At 35.3% G+C, this 20,084-nt stretch overlaps 3 protein-coding genes across 5 annotated transcripts in view; 1 reads left to right on the forward strand and 2 right to left on the reverse strand.

Annotated features, from left to right (window-relative positions):
• Positions 1-4,942: 4,942 nt before the first annotated feature.
• LOC124355719 lies at positions 4,943-7,171 on the reverse strand. Its single transcript, XM_046806878.1, has 2 exons — positions 7,106-7,171; positions 4,943-5,392 (listed from the first exon to the last, which is right to left on the reverse strand). Exons 1-2 carry the CDS (start codon positions 7,169-7,171, stop codon positions 4,943-4,945), a joined length of 516 nt encoding a protein of 171 aa, XP_046662834.1.
• Positions 7,172-7,325: 154 nt separating this feature from the next.
• LOC124355720 lies at positions 7,326-8,051 on the reverse strand. Its single transcript, XM_046806879.1, has one exon. The coding sequence runs from the start codon at positions 8,049-8,051 to the stop codon at positions 7,326-7,328; it is 726 nt and encodes a 241-aa protein (XP_046662835.1).
• Positions 8,052-15,015: 6,964 nt separating this feature from the next.
• LOC124354354 (nudix hydrolase 2-like) overlaps positions 15,016-20,084 on the forward strand; it is a 31,376-nt gene continuing 26,307 nt past the window's right edge. The window contains exon 1 of one of the 3 annotated variants that reach the window (XR_006921674.1): positions 15,016-15,380. Coding sequence is in view for 2 of the 3 variants with exons in the window: in XM_046804738.1 (XP_046660694.1) it covers positions 15,250-15,380 (131 nt within the window). In the remaining variant the exon portion in view is untranslated. The remainder of the gene's footprint in view (positions 15,381-20,084) is intronic. The other 2 variants (XM_046804738.1, XM_046804737.1) reach the window with 2 other exon arrangements.

Genomic DNA, 20,084 nt, shown 5'->3' on the forward strand with positions numbered 1-20,084 from the left:
AACAAGACACAAAACTCACAGTAGGTAGAATGGTCCCAGTTAAATTATAACTTGATCACCTTAAGAAAACCAGAATTAATACTCATTAATAAATGGACAAGCAAAGTAATAACATGCTAGGTAGCCATCTTACTTTATCACAGTGATATTAATACAGGTATTAATACATACACAAATAAAGAACAGAAAGAAGTTTAGTTCGTTCTATTATTTATATGATAAATATTATACAATTTTCGAACAAACCAAAAAAGATATTATATAATTATAATAACAGGATTTCTTTCTTATCTAGTACCATTTCCAGAATACGTGGCAACATATCGCAAACCGGCCTACACACACACACACACGCGCGCGCGCGCACGAACGCACGCACGTGTGTTCGTGTATTGATATAGTAAATAAATAAATAAATATACCTCGATTTTATTGGCTGAATATATTTTAACTCTTAACGTCAAAGTATCACCTAAGATTAATAAATAAATAAATTCATTACTATCTCAATTAACGCATAAATGATTACCGTATATATCCATTAGTTTTATTATTAATCTGCACTTAGCGTTATTTATTCGCATTGCCGTAATCACGCATACATTGTAATGTATATAAAAACACGTGTTTATGTTAAGTTGTTTGACGCAGTCATGTTTTATTACGACACGAATTATATTTTATAATATTGATAGAAATAGCAATTGAAAACAAATATATTATTTGTAGAGAAATGTTCAAAAATCAAATTTTAAAGCTTTTAGAACATATATTGATGAATTTAAAAACAGATACATGTAATACATGACAAAATATACCAGTTTCCGATTAGCTATATTGTATACTACAATACAAAAACAAAACAAAAAATAAAATTTTGGAACCGAATTTTACCATAGACTATTTATTTTATACTTTTCATGCTCTATTATAATGTACTAATACTCCTGAAAACTTTCACAGGTAACTCTTGATGTTTACCAACAAAAGCCAATATTTATTTTTACGTATACAAATTTTATGACATTAAAGTATTATTGACTCGCTTAGCTAAATTTATATACATCTTTGAGTATATTTGCATTTATTAAAGGCCTACTTATCATAGTCCTTATGGATGGTGTTTTGATATAAAATGACTCCAGCTAGGCAGATGTATTTGCTAAACTTAAACTCGTATTTTCGTCTTAATGCTCCTTAGATATAGCTCTTCTGCTCTCTGCGTCCCAGCGGTGTTAGGACTCCATGCAGACAACCAGCCTCTTGTGAGCTGACATATAACATCTCCAGCATCTAGCTCTCTCTTCTTCCCACCGCATTTTACGACACAGAAACTAACTATGGCCAAACATACAAATAATTATCCTTACTTAAATTTCTATTGTGATATAAAATACTAGTTTTTCAGAAAAGTTTTATGTTCTAATTACTTCTAAAACTGAAGTAAACGATCTTAAATTGTTGATAAGTTTTATAAGGTTATTGGTATTATTCGTTCTGCAATGATATAATATCAATGAAACCAATAACCTATAAAACTTTGCAAGTATATAATATAGAATAGAATATGAATTTATTCCTTCGATTATTTACATAGTTTTATGTACACAATATAGATTTGGCTCGGAATTTCTAGCCATCGAATCAAGTAGAGATGGCTAGCACAAAACGAAATTGACCAAAAAACGTCTCTTACAGTCTAAAAAACTTAAATCCTAGCGGTCCACCGCAGTGTTCGTAATTAAATAAAAATAACATACAAATAAATAATAATACTAAAGTACACTTAGCAACAAAACATTATTACAAACCCAGAAATTACGTATTCTACAATACAATTAATATATTTTTGTGTATAGTAAGAGTTCAAGATACAGTAGTGTAAAATATAAAACAAAAGAATAATTGCATTCAGGTTTCCTAACAACATTAACACTTCAGTACAGAATCTCAAAAAAAAAACTTTTTTGTCTTCTTTTTCTAGTAGCCGTCTTTTAACTTCTCTTTTGAAAAAATTCAAGTTTTTGGACTTTTTAATACTGTGGGGTAACATGTTAAAAACCTTTGGGCCTATATAAATAAAAGTTTTTCCGAACATAGTTTTATTTATTTTTGGTCTTATATAAACAGAGTTGGTAGCAGCACGAGTGTAGAGTTGAAATTGTTTATTTCCATCATTTCCACTTCGGATGTAGAATATTTTCAAAACTTTAAATATAAAAAGGTGTATGAGAGGGAGGATGTTAGTTACTCGGAATAAAGGTATGGAGGATTCTCTATGAGGATTACGTGTGATTATTCTTACAAAACGTTTTTGAATTACTTCTATTGGTTGCAGTGATAGATTGCCAGCTGCTCCCCAGACCTCAATACCGTATATCAATCTTGAATGAATTAAGGAAAAATATAAAACTCGGAGTTGTTCGTCATTTAAGAGATTTTGTAAAAAATAGAATGTTCTTATGCTCTTACGTAATTGTGCCTGTAACTGATTAATATGTTGTTTCCATAAAACATTTTCACCCAAAGTTACACCTAAATATTTAACATGTGTTAGCCTATCTGTTTAATTTCTGGGCAGAGGCAATTTTGAGTTCTGGTACAATTAAAATAATAATTGTGAAATTTCAGTGTATCTTTAAAGTAAAACTGTTTTAGGTCGAAATTTACAAAATTAGTTTTATCAGCGTTAATTATCATTTTGTTATTAGTACACCATGAGCTTATAGTCTGTAATTCTGCATTAATATGTTCCCAAATTATTTGCCATGATCGCTGTACGTATCGAAGGGCAATATCGTCCGCAAAAGCTATGATTTTTCCGTGAAAGGGTACAGTCAATAAATCATTCATGAAAATTATGAACAGGGTTGCTGACAAAACAGACCCCTGTGGTACACCTTGCAATATAGGCTTTGAATGACTTAAACAATTTTTAATTTTAACTTGCTGATTTCTTCCCGTCAAAAAGCTTCTAAACCAATTTAATGCGTTTCCTCTGAACTCACAACACTCCATCTTGTTTAAAAGAATATCGTGATCAACAAGATCAAATGCTTTAGAGAAATCAACGAATAAACCTGAGACCTTACTGTTATTATTTATACCATTTAAAATTCCCTCCATGAAAGTTAAGATTGCAGATTCGGTACTGTTACCTTTGGTGAATCCAAACTGTTTAGAAGAAAAAATGTATTTTTATTGAGAAAACAAATTAGCCTAGACTTCATACATCTCTCAAACACCTTAGATATTACAGACAAAAGAGCAATCGGTCTGTGGTTCTTCACCTGCTCCCTAACGCCTTTTTTGAAAATAGGAACTACAATAGTTTGTTTCAACTGAGTAGGAAACTTGCCAGATTCAAACCTCAGATTAACAATGTAACTCAGTACGTGTGAGATAGTGTCTTTTACGTATTTTATGAACTGTACCGAAATATTGTCTATTTCAGTAGATTTTTTATTTTTTAATGAGTTAATTGTGTTTGAAATTTCTAAAGGAGTAGGCCTAACTGGGCTCAAAAATATAGTGTTAGATTGTCGGCGACAATGAGCGAGGGTATCAGTGAGTGGGCGGGGGGATAAGGGGGGCCTGTTATCAGTTGTTGGGAGATTGACACAAAATACTCATTGAATACGTTGGCTATCGTTTCCGGATCTTCAACAATGCGACCATCCTCTAGCATTATCTTAAGATTAAGATTCTTATCAGTTTTGTCAATTAGACTGTTTATTATTTTCCGCTGCTCTTTAGAGTTTCCTGCATTAATATGAATTAAATTGTGGTAATAATTGTTCTTAGTTTTCTCTATTTCCACATCAAGATCAATTTTAAATTTCGAAAAGTAAGTACTTAAAACTGTATCGTATGGTCTTGTTTTTAAAATCTTTGATAACTTATTCCTTTTATTAACTTTTTCAGAATTAGCTCGGTTATCCAAGGACTTTTAAACTTTGCCTTTTTAAATTTTTTAGAAATAATTTTGGTTTTCTGGTTCGAAATTATACATCCATTTAATATATCATAAAATATGCTAAGCGCTATGTCAGTGTCGTCAGTGTTATACACTTTGTCCCAATTAGTGTTTAACAAACAGCATTTCGCATCATCAAAACCAACTTTCTTAATAACTGTTTGTTCATTATTTGATAAGTTATAGATATTATGATTGTTCATTACTAGTGCTATTAAACTATGGTCAGTTATATTTAGTTGAAAAATACCTGATTTTAATTTTAATAGATTTTTATTTCTTACAAATACGTAGTCCAAACATGAAGAGTGCTCGAAGGTCGACCTCGTGCAATCTGTTATCAATGAGCTAAAACTATTATTGTAAAATAAAGAGAGGTAAGCTTCCGATTCAACGGTAGTCTTTTTAATATCAGTGTTAAAATCGCCCATGACTATTGAATTCGATTTCAAACTTACAAAGTGCGGTTCTCTCTCGTCGAGAAAGTCTAAAACTGAGAAATTGTTAAATCTATAAACACCGAACAGAGTCATTGTACGGTTATCAAAATATATTTGCAGCTGTATAACATCTGCAGATCTCATGTTACATTCTACTAAGCTACATTTTAATCTATTAGTAACATATGCTACTATTCCTCCTGATCGGTAAGATTCATTATAATTGAAAAAAGATGTGTAATTAGGAAGTTGATAATGTGCTATTCCATCGTTAAAAATCCACGTTTCTGTTAAAATTATTACATCTACCTCACGTTCCAATTTTTGTAAATAAATCAATAGTAAATCGAAATTTTTCCTAAGGCTTCTAACGTTCTGATGAATGAAGGCTAAGTTATTGTGTTTACTGAGGGGAAAAAATATTGATCTAAAAAATTAAATGTGCGATTCATTGTAGATATTTATATATGTGTTAATAGCAATAAGAAAATTAAAAATAACATTGTCTTGTATACCCTTAGACTGTTCACAGCTTTTCTAAGTCAGAACTTAAGTCTATTCTCTTACACTTCTCCCCTTCACTTCTCCGTACGAAGATCCTTCCGTCTCTGTTCCACACGTACTTGTAGTTCTTCTCTCTGGCAGCTTCCTTGGTTTTCGACAGCAGTTGTTTGTTCTCCGGCGAGAGGTGCTCGTTGACAAATACTCTGGTTGACGAGTTCAAGTTGGGGTTGATCTTGTCAGCCATCAGAGGTCTTACTCTCTGGAACCCATTGATCCACTCATCCTTTTCGTCGTAGGAAGTAAATCTCACGACGATTGGGGGCGTCCTCTTCTTGCTGAAGGTCGGAACGCGGTGAGCGGCGACTACCTTTTCTTTCTTCAACTCGACTCCGATGGCTTTTCCGACGTCATTTAGTACAGCGTAGGTGTCTTCTCTTTGAGTCTCAGGAATAACATCAATCTCGATATTTTGCTTTCGAGAATATTGTTCAATACTCCTCACTCTAAGACACAGCGCTGCGCAGCTCGGAATTTTCCTTTTTTAGTTTAGAGTTTTCGTCCTGGATTATCCTGAGTTGCTTCGAGATACTATCCATCAGCTTGTTGTTCTCCTCCACAATACCATTTAGAAACTTGAGCGAGTCTGCCAAACCCGAATTCTCAGTGGTAATTTTCCTCAATGATGAGCATTTCTTTCTTGAAAGCTTCCATGGTATTAATAAGGAACTCTTTACTCCAAAATACGTTGTATAAGACTTTTTGTTATGATTAGGTGCTTTACTTTTTCAGGGATGTTTTATATACCTTAATATATTAATACTAAATAGTATACTGTGTCGAAAAGATCCCAGTTAAAACGCAAAGCTAGCTTATGCTAATTGCATTAATGCTTTTACGAGTGTTTGAAATACGTACAAAGCTCTTTGTTGCACTTAGTCTAAAGCTTTGTGTTCAAAAAGTAAATATTCTACTTGTGTAGAACGTTCCAACTCATTAATTCTCTTTGTGTAATAAAGTGAGTGTGTTAGATGTTATGCGTTATATAAAGATCTTACAGAATGATTATAGTGAAAATGAAATTCTCTTGAGTGAATTACTTCAATAAAATTCAACTTTTATTTTTATATCTTCGTCATTTAGTCTAATTATTCGTAAAGCATAAGGAAATCCTATACGCACTTAGTAAAACATTTTTACGTCTATTGTCCGCGTGTTCAAATGATTGGTTCATGAGAACGGTTGAAATATGAACTTATATTAGAAATACTTCACTATAGGAAAGGTAACGCCAATTGACAATTAGCCTAGTATGTCTATAAGTATACGTAACCTTTGCTGTGAAAAAGAGTTAATTAGAAGGATTTATTATAAGAACGTTTTGGGTTACGTATGCAGTTGTTGTTTAGTAAAACATCATTTGCCAGTTAAATAGTTTATAGTATCAATACTAAGAGGCATATTCGGAAAGTAAATGTAATGTCTCGCGGCCAGAAATATTTTTTTCGACATGTTGGCTACACTGCCTTGTAGCCTGATTCCTCCTCTCCGCAACGAATCACGCTATTGAGAAAAAAATAATCCCAGCCGTGAGATCCTCAGTACACTTATTTTCTGGATATTCATCGTACTTATCTATATATAAGTCCTGTATTTCCAAAACGTTCCTTGTCCACTTTTCAAAATTGTTGGGGAAATGCAAAAAACTGTAACACTATGTTTTAATAGTTTACTTATACACTGTATTATACCATTTTAATTATTAATAATTATAGATTTACTATTAAGGAATACTTTTTAACTAGATTCATTAGTTCATTTGTATTATTTATGTAAAAGTTGGATAAGACCCGTTTTGGAATTGACTATGGATAAGGTAAGTTTTGGAACATAACGCTTGGGATAAGACATATTTTGGAAAAACACAAAGATTTCTTTACATTTCTTTATTAAATAAAGACATTTTTAAATTGAGAAATATACATTAAAAGTTTTTTTTTAATTTAAAGAAATTTTCTAATAATACTTTTTAAATACTAGTTTATAAAGAAATAAGTTAAATTTTTACCTGGAAAACATATTAAACAGAACAAAATACATCAAACCTACATTTTATGAAATTTAAATTAACTTAATTACTTAGTTTTGTAAAAAGATTATAAAACTAAGAACACATATTTTTAAATACGTGTGAGTTGCAATGGGTCTTCCAGTTGAGTGTCTGCACAGATATTTTCATCATCTTCTTCAGCATCTCTTCCTACTTCAGCTAGTTTGGTATAAAAAGATAAATTCTCTAGTCGCTCCCATCCATTTCCAAAACGTGTAGTCAATAACTTTTTTATGTCTGTCAAGCATAATAATAAAATAAATTACCATACAACATGTGAAGGTTAGTAATTGTGTTTCTACACAGGACCGCGGAGGGATGCCAGCACTCTTCCCCGGATGGCCGAAGCACTGTCGTGAAAAAGATCGAGAAGGTGGCAGAAGTTATTTCCCAGCCTCATCATTCGGGCGAGGGGACCGTGAAAGTCATAATCCCGCAGAGAGTGACGCCTGCCGAACAGATCACGCGACCGAGTAGCTGAAGGAATGCGGATATCCACTTGTGCGAGGAGAGAAGGACAATCAAGCAGACCATTCAGCAATTTGGCAAGGAACAGGACATCTGCAGCCTTTCGTCTGGCTAGGAGATCTGGTAGGAGTAGCTCGTTCTGCAGATACGCGAGAGGAACTTCCCTGAATTGATGTCCCCGCCTCGTTCCCACCAGCCTTAAGAACCTCCTCTGGACAGCCTCGAGTTTCCAGATGAGAGTCAAGCGGTAGGGAGACCAAACGGTGCTAGCATATTCCAGTAGTTGCCGCACAAAGGAAGAATAAAGCATTTTTAAAACAACAGGGCTCGTCATGCCGCGAGTCGACCTTGAGATGAACCCCAACATCCTGTGTGCCCGTCTGCACAGATCATCCACGTGAGCGTTAAAGGAGAAAACAGCAGAGAAGGTAACACCCAAGTCCCTCACCGTGAACACCCTATCCAGAGCTCGGCCATCCAAGGTGTACTGGAAATAGCGTGGATCGCGCAACCGGCCAAAGGACATCACAGAGCACTTGGAAGAGTTCAACTTCATGTTGTTTGTATTGCACCAATCAAGGACACTATTAAGGCTAGTCTGCAACCTTGCAAAATCCTCTGGGTGAGAGATTACTGTGAAGATCTTGACATCATCTGCGAAGAGAAGGGCCTCTACTAGCAGGATGGACGTAAGGTCATTGATGAATGCAGTGAATAAGTAAGGGCCGAGCAAGGAGCCTTGAGGTACACCCGAGGTTTGAGGATATTCTCTGGATATAGAGCCCGGCAGTTTCACCCTCAAGCGTCGGTCCCGCAGGTAATCATGGAGCCATTAGAGCAGTGGGCCATGGATCCCATAAGCTTTCAGCTTACATATGAGTATAGAGTGATCGACTTTGTCAAACGCCTTGGCGAAATCAACGAAGGCCACATCCAACTGCCTCCCTTCCCTCATTGCTGATAATATGGCCTCCTCAAATACCAGTAAATTGGTTACTGTAGATCTAGAGGAGGTGAATCCATGCTGATTAGGGCAAGTCAGAGACTTCACAAATGGTTTGAGACGAGAGAGAATAAGCATTTCAAACACCTTCCCAAGTGCAGAGAGAATTGTAATTGGTCTATAATTCTCCACTTTCGAGGGGCTGCCACCCTTTAATATTGGGACAATATGCCCCACTTTAAAAGTATCTGGGAATTTTCCAAGCAAAATAGATGAGTTAAATAGGAAGGTCAAAGGGTGGGCCAAGAGGTTGCTGCAGTGTTGTAGGAGGAACGGTGTGATGCTATCGGGGCCGGCATCCTTCCTCACGTCGAGCCTCCTGAGGACCTCCAAGACTTCCGAGGCCGAGAAGGAGATACTCGCCAAGGAAGAAGTGGAATTAAAATTAAAGGGAGGACATGCAGTTGCAGGCTGTGAGAAAACAGATGAAAAGAATTCGGAGAACATATCAAACCTTTCCTGCAGATCGAGTGAGGAACGATCGCCAAGAGTTACAATAGATGGTATACCAGATGTTTCTCCAGAGGAACGAGCAAAACTCCAGAAACTGTTTGGATTATGCGGGATTTAGTTCTCTATGTGGTTCAAGTAATTTCTGTAACAAGTCCGACTGAGTTTCTTGCAAGCATGACGTAATGCACAGAAGCGTGAGTAGGCTGATGGTTGAAATGACTGCTTATAACGCTTATGTGCAATCTTTTTCTGTATCACCAGATTAATTAACTCCCCGGAAAACCATTTCGGGAAGGGTGAAGTCCCAATTCGTTTTAGAGGACTGCATTTAATACAAATGTTGCCAAGAATTGCAGCCATTTTATTGAAATTCTCCTGGATGTCAGGTTGCTCATAAATGAAGGAAAGATCCACTTCAGAAAGCATGTCCGAAGCCGCTTGAAGGTTGCATTTACGAAGATTTGGGAAAGTGACGTATCTAGCAGGAAGAGTCCCTCTCATGACAGGCAGAGAAAAAGATAACGGAGGGTGATGAGGGTCGGCTTCAACCAATGGGTCATCAGCATTGCAGACGGATACAGGTTTGATGCTACTAAAGACCAGATCCAAAGTCACTTGCCTAAAGTTCCTTACATGGTTAATTTGGTCCAAAGAGTGCAACTCTGAGAGATTTTCAAGAAGCTCCCTCTTCGGTCGGTCGCCTGAGGGCTGCTCGAAGGAACCGGTGTCATAAGTAGCGATGTTGAAGTCACCCGCCAATACCAATGAAGATGACGGAGAAGAGGAGACAACTTCATCGACTGATTCACAGAATACATACGTGGAGACTGGTTGTCCCGGGGGAATGTAGACGCAGTTCAGAATAAGTCTGTAACTAGGTAATGAAATAAAGAGACTTACTATGGGTGTATTATGTATTATTTCATGTGACTGGATACTATTACTGATGGCCACCAATACCCCACCACCTGAAATCTTGCCGCTAGAGTACGTGCTTATATCTCTACGATAAATCATATAATTATTAACAGGCTGTAACTCAGAGTTAGATATATCTGGAGATAGGTTTGTTTCGCACAGTAGTAGGATATCGTAGACGTTGCAAGCTAAAGCATTTTTTACGTCAAGAAGTTTGGTTCGGAGTCCATTAACATTTTGGAAATAAACATTTAATCTTGTTTTGCCGTTGGAAGTAATTAGTTTTTTTTTAACTATCTTGGGTATTCCACTTACATATTTAATGGTCAAGTCAGGCTCCCCTGATTCAGTACGAGCCTTAAGCTTCTCCCGTAAGTCGGAGAGGTACTGCCTTTCTTTCACGGTGCGATCATGAGCAAGAGAGACATCTGTCAACTCCTTATCCGAATCCTTACCAACGCCAAAACTTCGGAAGAGTGTAATGGCATCACCCTCCGACGGGAGGCAAAGCTTGACAGTTATCTGTAAATTTCCCAATTCTGAAAAACCGAGTCCCCTTCAAAGATGAAGCAAGTCCACAGCACCCCAGAATACGTTCTATGAGACCTCTATCATGCTCCCTAACAGCCGCAGGTGATGGTGACTCACACTCCTTTAAACCAAGAACGATTGCATTGCGTGTGCGGCGCTGCCTCTCGTTAAATTCCTCAAGAATACTTTCGAAAGGTGCATCAAGCACTGTATCAGCAGCTATGTTTTTAGCTCAAGGACTTCACCTTCAAGCTTCCCAAGGCGAGGCTCAAGGGAATCAATTTTGGTATTCAGATTATTAATATCAGTTTTTATTTCTTGAAGCCCTTCTGTTATGCACTTCACCTCATCCTTAGTTGCAAGAAGCGAAAGCTTATTTAGCAACTCATCCATTTTATAATAAGTTGTTGGGAAGGATTGGAACCATGAGGAAGGCAGTCAACTCTCAGGCAGTACCATTTTTTATTTGTGTTACTAGCATATTGAGAATACTCGGTTTTGGTGACTCCCACACATTTTATATGGAACCATCGCTGGCAGGCAGAGTCGCACTGGAGACCATCCTCGGTGTCCAACACTTTCTTCATACAGACTTTGCATGTTGTAGTGTCAACTGTGGTATGAGAGTTCATGTCACCAGGTTATATGACGTGTAAGAATGTGATATCTGTGACTGAACAGAAGAATATCTTATATTGTATGCAAGGTATAGTAAGTCGATGAATTCAAATCTGAGGCTACTCGATCCACCTCAAAGTTGAAACACCAACAACACCACCCACCAGACGAACATACACCGCGTATTTATATAGTACAAGCAGCAGTGAAGCTTCATGCAATATCTGGAACCTGCCTAAAAGAAAGCAATGCTGTGACTCTAGTTGTCCGTGAAATGCAACAAACCGGCAACTTGTGACGTCATGCAAACTAGGTCTAGAGAATAATCCAAAATTAACAGTTTTCAGAAAATCCCGCAGGAAAACTTATTGTTCAAAGATATCGGAAAAACTAGTTACCAGTCAAGACGATAAAGGCACGAAGAAGGTCTAAGCACACAAACAAGATATCACAAAATACTCTGGACCACTGGATAACTAATAACGTATGTTTAAACTTTTTTTTCCAAAGTTCGCATTTTAACAAGAATATTATCTCAGTACATGATCAAAGACAGAGAGTTTACGCATCGATAAAGACAATATCAATCACAATATAATAGTAATATTGAAAAAAAACAACCATAATAATATCAAAAACAACAACGATATAGCAAATAATTAATAAGAATAAATGCTAATGTGAATAAAATAATGATAAATAGCAAATTAGCAACAATTAATACTAGTATGAATACAAAAATTTGCTAGTATATAATAAAAGAATAATAACAATAATAGAACAATAACAAAAAAACAAACATTCACCGGGGGACCTGACTCTGGAAGATTCCTCTGATCGCAGATTGGCCGTCATCAAAGAAGTCGAACTGGCGACACAGCTGGTTGCCCAGTCGATGTAATCGTGGAAGAGGACCATGCATGATGCAATTGGTGGGGTGCGACCGACCAAAAAACAGGTTGCATGACCGGGTCAATCTTGAAGCACGTAGATCAATGCGACAGAGTAGGTCAGAACAATCGACCGTGCCACGAAGAACTCCCCATAGGAAAAGAGCATCAGCTTGTTGCCTTCTAGTAGACAGAGGGAGAAGTCCAAGAGAGGCTTCAACTAGATCAATGGGTACATCAAGATAGTTATGACCCAGCCTAACACCGACAGCTCGGACGAAGCGTCGCTGGATCCTGTCTAGACGTTCAATGTGATTGTGTTGATAAGGGAACCAGACAACAACAGAACAGTATTCAAGTATACTCCTTACCAAGGACTTATATAGGATATTCAACGCCACAATGCCAATGTTATTATTGGTTCATGCGAGATGAACTTCTTAAAACCATATTGTGACTCCGCATTGGTGTAATACAAATATCTGATCCGTTTGATACTTTATTTATTTTTTTTTCTTTGTCCGGAAAACCCCTGTTTCCTTCACAATCCTTCCATCGTCAAAAATAACCTTCAAACAAAGAACTTGAATGCAATTGCATTTATGTACCTTGAATGAATACTGCACAAACAATTTAGGTAAGTTCGACTGAAATGTTTCAAACCAATGGATTTATGTACAGGATTGATTACTAATTAATTTTAATTCTCAACTAATTAATACTTCACATTAATAACTGTTAAGTGAGTTTACTTATCTTTATAAATAATTTGTTGTAGATAGGGGTAGGGAATCCAAGAGCTAGTAAGATTGTAAAAAAAACAAACATGACAACCTTTTAGTTTACATGCATATAAAAAAGAGACAAAAAGACTTTATGTATATCAGTAAAGTGGTGCAAATAGAAACCAAAGCATCTATAGGCAGAATTGAGGATTGCACATGTCAATAGTTTTTAGAAGTCTGCTGCTTTCGAACAAAACAGTTCTATATGTCTGGTGGCCACAGAGTTTCGGTGTAGTTGTATTAGGTACGGTATGTCTGGTATTTTTATGAAGTTTTTATATTTTATAGTGGAAATTGATTATAAAGAACGGATGAAAGAATTTTTATAAAACATAAATATTTATAATTTATGACCTAACTATTTAATCGTACTTCTTACCATATATGTTTTCTAATTATTTATGAACTAAATAAAAAATTGGGATGTACATAATCATAATACAGCACTTTAAGTGACAACGACTAAGTTGAACTATAGTTGATGTTCTATAAAATATAAAAATAGCTTAACCTAACTCTTGGTAAACTTTTCACCCATCCTTATTTTGAGATGGAGTAAAATATTACGGCGAATCTTTATCAAACATTAAATCATTATTGTGAAAATCAGCACCGTAAATTCTACTCTGGTATTTCTATCCAGCTCTACTATGTTTCTATTTTGATTATGATTTGACTTCTAGAAATTGGTAAATACATACATATTTATATATACTTCAATTTCGCGCAAAAAAGAAAGAAGTATATATCAGCGTCATAAAAACGCGAAGTGATTTTCTGGTTCTTAATTTAAAGCCCATTATATATATATATATATATATATATATATATATATATATATATATATATATATATATATATATATGATCGGAAGACCAAATACCTGTCAAACGACTTTTGTTTACATTAAATTGTATAAATGGCAATAGCCTTATTTCATTTCAATAAACATTGAATCACAAAGAGTATTTGCTCCGCCGGGAGTCGAACCCGGATCTCTCACTTGCCGGGTGAATGTGCTACCATTACACCACAGAGCGCTTACTTTTTCCGATTCAATTATTTTGTATTTGGCCGTATCTGTCACATATGCGTTTAAATAAGCAAACATATATATAATTTTAGAGAACTTGGAATCAAATGGGGAATTTGGTGATGCGTTACGTATGGACCAGTATTTAATACGGTTCGGGTAGGGTACGATAAGAATTCTACGAAATTCCTGCTTAAAAAAATGACATTCTTTCAAAATTAATTTTAATCATGATCATTTTTCGTTAGGACTCTACCAAAAGAAGTAAAAGCATTTTTTTTCATTGCTTAGTAATACTTATATATGTATCCAGTTTTCAGACTCGTATGCAAGGAACGGAAGTAGTTTTGTGTCAAAATGTTGGTACAGTTATTTCTGCAGACGACATCCTGGTTCTTGACCGAACCAACAGGCAACAGCTGGGTGGCTGGTAGTGATGCGCGATTGCGAGAGGTTAATACAATCGAAATGTTCCTTCTCGAGAGGTTCTGCTTAACGATTGTTTCGATTGCTTAGCGAGAGGTCTTTACAATCGAAAGGTTTCTCTCGATTGTTGCATTCGTTAAGCCAATTTGTTATTGTTTACTTTTCACGAGCCTGTCTCAAACTATTTTTCATATTTACGTTCTATATATTGGTTTGCACCACTCTTTACTTTATAGTTTACTTTATAGTGTCTAGTCAAAATGTAAATTATAATTCTTCAAGCATTAAGATTGAGTATATTATCTTGAATTATAATAAATAGCTTTTCTTGGTTATTATTTTAAAATATTAAATGTTTTTATTTTGTACCATGTTATTTTTTGGATGTTTTACGTCATTATTGTAACGTGAATAAGCGTTTAATGTAGTATAATGTTAAATGTAGCTGCTAATATAATAATTCATTAAATAAACTCGGAAGTCAAGTTAGTAAAAAAAAGTAACTGAATTAATTTATATTTCAGTTAAATCCTTCTGTCGATCGGCAAACATATCTCCCTTAGAATTTCTATTGCCTAGTTAAAGAATGGAATAGATCGTACACGTAAACGAAACAATCGCTAGAAACCTCTCGGTTGGAACCTCTCGTCAAGCGTGTATGGTGTATCGCAAAAATAAAGTTATGGATCATGGAATCAAACATTTCGTCAAACACTTCGAATGCCCGATACGAGAAGAGATGTCGTGTCGCAATGAAACAATCGCTAGGAACATCTTGGCAAAAACCTCTCGGTAAGAACCTCTCGTTAAGGGAATCACAATCGAAATGTCTCGAGAGGTCCAAACAATCGAAACGTTTCGATTGTAACATCTCGTAATCGCGCATCACTAGTGGTTGGTGGTTAAATTGTCATTGCTTGATTGTTCAGGTTGTTAGTTTACGCTGTAGTGGTTATCTAATCAAAAGATTTGCATTACAAAACAACTGCTTATCATTGTGTTAATAGTTGATTAGGAATATCTTACTTGGGTGTTGCTTTCGTTTATCTATGAAAGTTTGTACAAATACATTTTTAATAGTTTCAACTTCAGTTTAAATGATCAGATCTCTGTTATTTGTTCATCAAAATTGTACATCAAACAGTCAATTCATTAAACAAGCAAAGAAACATCTGAAGATTGGTCTTTTGATAACCTTCCATTATCACACTGTTTTGTGTAACTGTCAGTAAGTATATCATCTCTAAATGTTTTTTTGTTTCTTGTATAACATATTACTCACTTGTAGGCCTATAAAGTGTTAATTATTAATATTACTGATCAGGCCTAATATTAAAATTTCATTTCTATAAATATATATGTAGACTTAAAACATTTAGAAAATAATTGACAGTCATGACTAGGTTACTTATTTAACAATGCACATGAATTAATCATTTACATATTTAGGTTAGAATCAATATCAAAATTTCAACTTAATAAGAAATTAAGTGGTAATTGTCACATTAACGGCCGTAGCGGCAAAAGGGTAGGGTACGATAAGCGGACCCGGTTTTTTTATATCGAAATTGGCAAACGATATTACTTAATCATAACTATGGATATAATCAATCGATGCTGATTAATTAAATAATCTATATCAATAGCTGTAAACACTTCCAAATAGTACTCTTAATGTAACATTTAAATTTTATATAAGTAACATTTGATTATTAAAAATGACAGTCAATTTTAGAAAACTACACGACATTGCTTTGGAAGATGATAAGACATGTTTCTCATGACTTCAACATATTGGACTCGTGCGGATAAACCCATTATGTGAAATTTGTGTAAAAGAAACAACTGTAACTGTGAGAGGAGCAAATATGGTCGTCTTCAGTTTTTGTAATTTTGGTTATAATAATTTGTTTGATCACTGTAAATATTAGATCCATATTTTAATTTAAAACATATGATTGTTATTGAGAACTATAGATACTTTATATTGATTGATAGTCTAGGGTTTGAGATGCGAATATTAGGTATCGATGATTACATTCTTCGATATAAAAAACCGGGTCCGCTTATCGTACCCTACCCCGGCAAAATACGAGTTTTGCGTTAATAACTTATTGGAATCGTCCTACAGAACAAAACAATATAAGGTTTGACGGGGTGGAAATGAGAAATAACGAATTTCCAGAACATAAAAAATGGAACAACTATCAAGTGCGGAGCAATATTTCCATGTTCTACATCCACATCGGGCATCACGTGACCTTTTGTGACCATGACTCAACCTCGTGATGACGTCATCGGATGCGGCACCATCTTTGCAAATGTAAATGAAAAATAATACTGAAATAAGCAGAATTTTGATCCAAATGAACAATGTTTTTCTTAAATTTCAAGCTACAAATGAATTAGTTGTTATCTAGACTAAACCCACCAACACTTACGTCTGCGTCGTTTAGTTGTGTCACTAACCTCAAAAGTATTATAGTAACAACTGAGGAAAACACCCAATCAGAAGCGCTAAAAAGCAGAGAGTAAACTCATATGAATGATTTTTCAACTTCGACATACAACTGCGATCTGTAGGATATTTATAAAACTTTTGAAAACTCTAAACGTAGACCGTTGTTAAACAGTCTTAGTAGGACTCAAGTGAAGACGATCGCCCGATCTATCAGACATTAACAGAACTATTTGGAGGGAAATTTAAAAGCAGACCGCTTTTGCGACCTGAGCTCGTCACCGTGCCGTTAGGCCCGGCCGCTGTGTGACGAGCCCAGCTCGTCAGTGATCCGCAATGGGTTAACATGCCCGACAAAACACTCCGACACACCAATTCACTACAATTGGTCGAACTAGTGGATGGTTGATCCATGATCGTCATGCACTCACTAGATTCAAACTACAGTACACGATATCTAGTGAAGCACTGACTTCTGCCCCCCGGAGCATTCAGATAACAGGTACGCTATCAGTCCCACCCGCAGGTAATATTTATGACACACCAGTTCACTACAATTGGTCGAACTAGTGGATGGTTGATCCATGATCGTCATGCACTCACTAGATTCAAACTACAGTACACGATATCTAGTGAAGCACTGACTTCTGCCCCCCGGAGCATTCAGATAACAGATACGCTATCAGTCCCACCCGCAGATAATATTTACAGATATCCAGACACAGCACACAAACAGAACATTAAAACATTAAGAACTTAACTATTTATGTATATATTAGTATCCCGTTATTTGTCATTTGCACCACCTAAAACCATATATATTTTTTGTTCAGGAGGATGAGCAGAATACGTTGATAACGTCAAATTTGTGATTTGCCACCTCGATCTTTAATCTTATAATTTCCAATTAAATGTATAGGATACTAGTACAATAAACATAAAATAGGGGAAGCCTAAATAATAACCGAAATTATAACGGAAACACCCCTGGCCATTTATAATATTGGTGCCACTCTGCACTGCTGGCAAAAAAGGAAAAACATCCTCGAGTAGTACCTAAATTCGGGCTCAGATCACATGAGTGCCCCTTTCCGCCCTACCAAATATTCGATAACCTTAATCTGACATTAGAAAATCAACCAGCCAACACAAGAATTCAAGTAATAAAATCTCAAACATAATTAAAATAACAAATATGAATGAAAATATAAAGTAATAAAAATAAGAGCCACTTATGCAAACAATGCAGATAAGTTATAGGTAGGTACACTGCTTCTTCTTTTTCTTTGATTTAGAGACCCACCTTAAACAACGAAATAACAGTGTATTCTTAGATAGAGGAAAGTGGCTGCCACATCTATCACACAACGAAGATCCATTTAAAACTGTGTGTCTCACACAAAATGAAACAATTTGGGAATTGTTCATTGCACTGCTGTTGAACAACTTAAGTGAACATCCATTACACTTGTTGATCACTGGCTCAATCACTAGTCAAAGGTAATCCCATTGTTTTTAACAAACCACGAAAACATAACTGCACTTGAAAAGGCAGTTATGAAGGCAGGGTGGATGGTGATGTGAAAAAAAGTTTTTATTTTGGAATTTACAAGGCAGAAAGTCTGACCAATCCCAAAATGGCTGAAAATAACTAAGCAATAATGAGATGCACAGCATAGATGCACATCGGTAGAAAATGCTGAAAAAATGTTTAGAAACAGGAGCAGAGGAGATGACAGAAGAATAAATGTCAATATTGAGGTAGAAATTGTTGCAAAAATGCTCGGACCTCTAAAGTTTCTTCTACTTTGTTGGCCTGTGTTGATGCTGATTATCATCTCTGTTTCCTACCCCTCCTTAGCTTGTTATCCCCCCCACCTAAAAAGCTGGATTCCCCTTGGTCCCCTAAATTTTTGGACTATTCGAGATATAACCTAAAATGTGAAACCTAAACGTTGAAACATATTATCAGTTAGTAAGCAATTATGCATCGCGATCTACTAAAAATTCTTTCTGAGTATCAAAACATACTATTTTAATTGATAAATGTGATTTGATATCGTTATAGCAGACGTGGCTAAAGTAAATAGCAACCCCAGAGTCTTGTGTAGACAGTGAAGAACATCTAGATGGTGTCAAGTAGCATGAGGCAATGTTACTAAAGACATTTGAAAACATAGGCCTACTATAGTCGAACACAAAAAATAATTTATGTTCCTAGCACTAACTCCTTTAGGGGGTGCTAGAAGGAGGGGCTGCTCATTGAGGGGCTGGTGCAGTTAAAGTATGGTAACCGGACCCAGTTTTTATTGATGTTAACAAATGAATGAATGAATTGATTTATTTCCCAAATATATGTACAATATTACAATCCAAACTGTACAATTAACTTCTAAAAAATTTTTATTACATTACCGAACAGAGTTTGAAATGAGAACAAAGAATAAATATCATAAGAAATAATCATCATAAAATAAACATCATAAAAATAACATCATGTATAAAACATTGTCCTCGGGAAATGAGCCTGCATGGGCTATGATGCCTGTGCGCAGACTCGAGTTGCTCACGCCTGAAGAAATAACGGACTGGATATACATAAAAAAAAATTAATATAAAATATAATACAAAATAATACACTATTATATACCACATACATACGTGAATATGGAATAAATATATTAAAAGGAAAAAACCGTGTAATTTTAATATGTAGGTACCTGTTTTAAAGAATTGAATATTATTAATTTTAAAAACATTTACATATTAGCAACAAGGGTAAATAAGCAGAGTCACCGCAGATTATAATGGGGTAGTGATAATGAATAATGATGGGATAGGAGTGGTGGCTGTCCACATGTCAAACTGTCCGCCCGTAGTTCGGAGACTACACTGCCTCGGTCTCCTCAATAGACAATGATAATATCCACTGGTTAACTTTCCTTTTAAAGATAATTGTAGAAATTTCATTGAAAAAACTAAAATTAGGAAACTGTTTACTTATATTAATAAAAAGCACATGAGCTAGATAGTATGAGTTGGTGTTTGAATAAGATTTAGTTAATTGCAGTGGTAGAATTCCTGTTGATCTAGAATAATGTGTGTTATGGGTGTGTTGAGTTTTTTCAAATAAATCATCTAAATTTTTATACATGTGTATTAAAAGAAATTTTATAAAAAGTTGTCTTATTGTAAAAATTTTAGTTTCTTGAAATAAAATGGATGTTGAAAATCTATGACATTTTTTAAAAGCTACTTTCAAAATTGATTTCTGAACCGTAAACAGAGGATCAAGATTTGATTTATAAGCTGCCCCCCAAGAAATTATCCCAAATGCAAAAAGAGATTGCACGTATGCATACCATTTTCATTTCTTGAACAGCAAGAATATCCCTAAGGTTCTTAAAGGCAAAGATATACTCTCGGGTATTTTGTTTGAGATATTCAATATGAATTGACCATTTCAAACGGAAA

The sequence above is a fragment of the Homalodisca vitripennis genome, chromosome 2 (assembly GCF_021130785.1).
Source record: "Homalodisca vitripennis isolate AUS2020 chromosome 2, UT_GWSS_2.1, whole genome shotgun sequence".
Classification (NCBI taxonomy): domain Eukaryota; kingdom Metazoa; phylum Arthropoda; class Insecta; order Hemiptera; family Cicadellidae; genus Homalodisca; species Homalodisca vitripennis.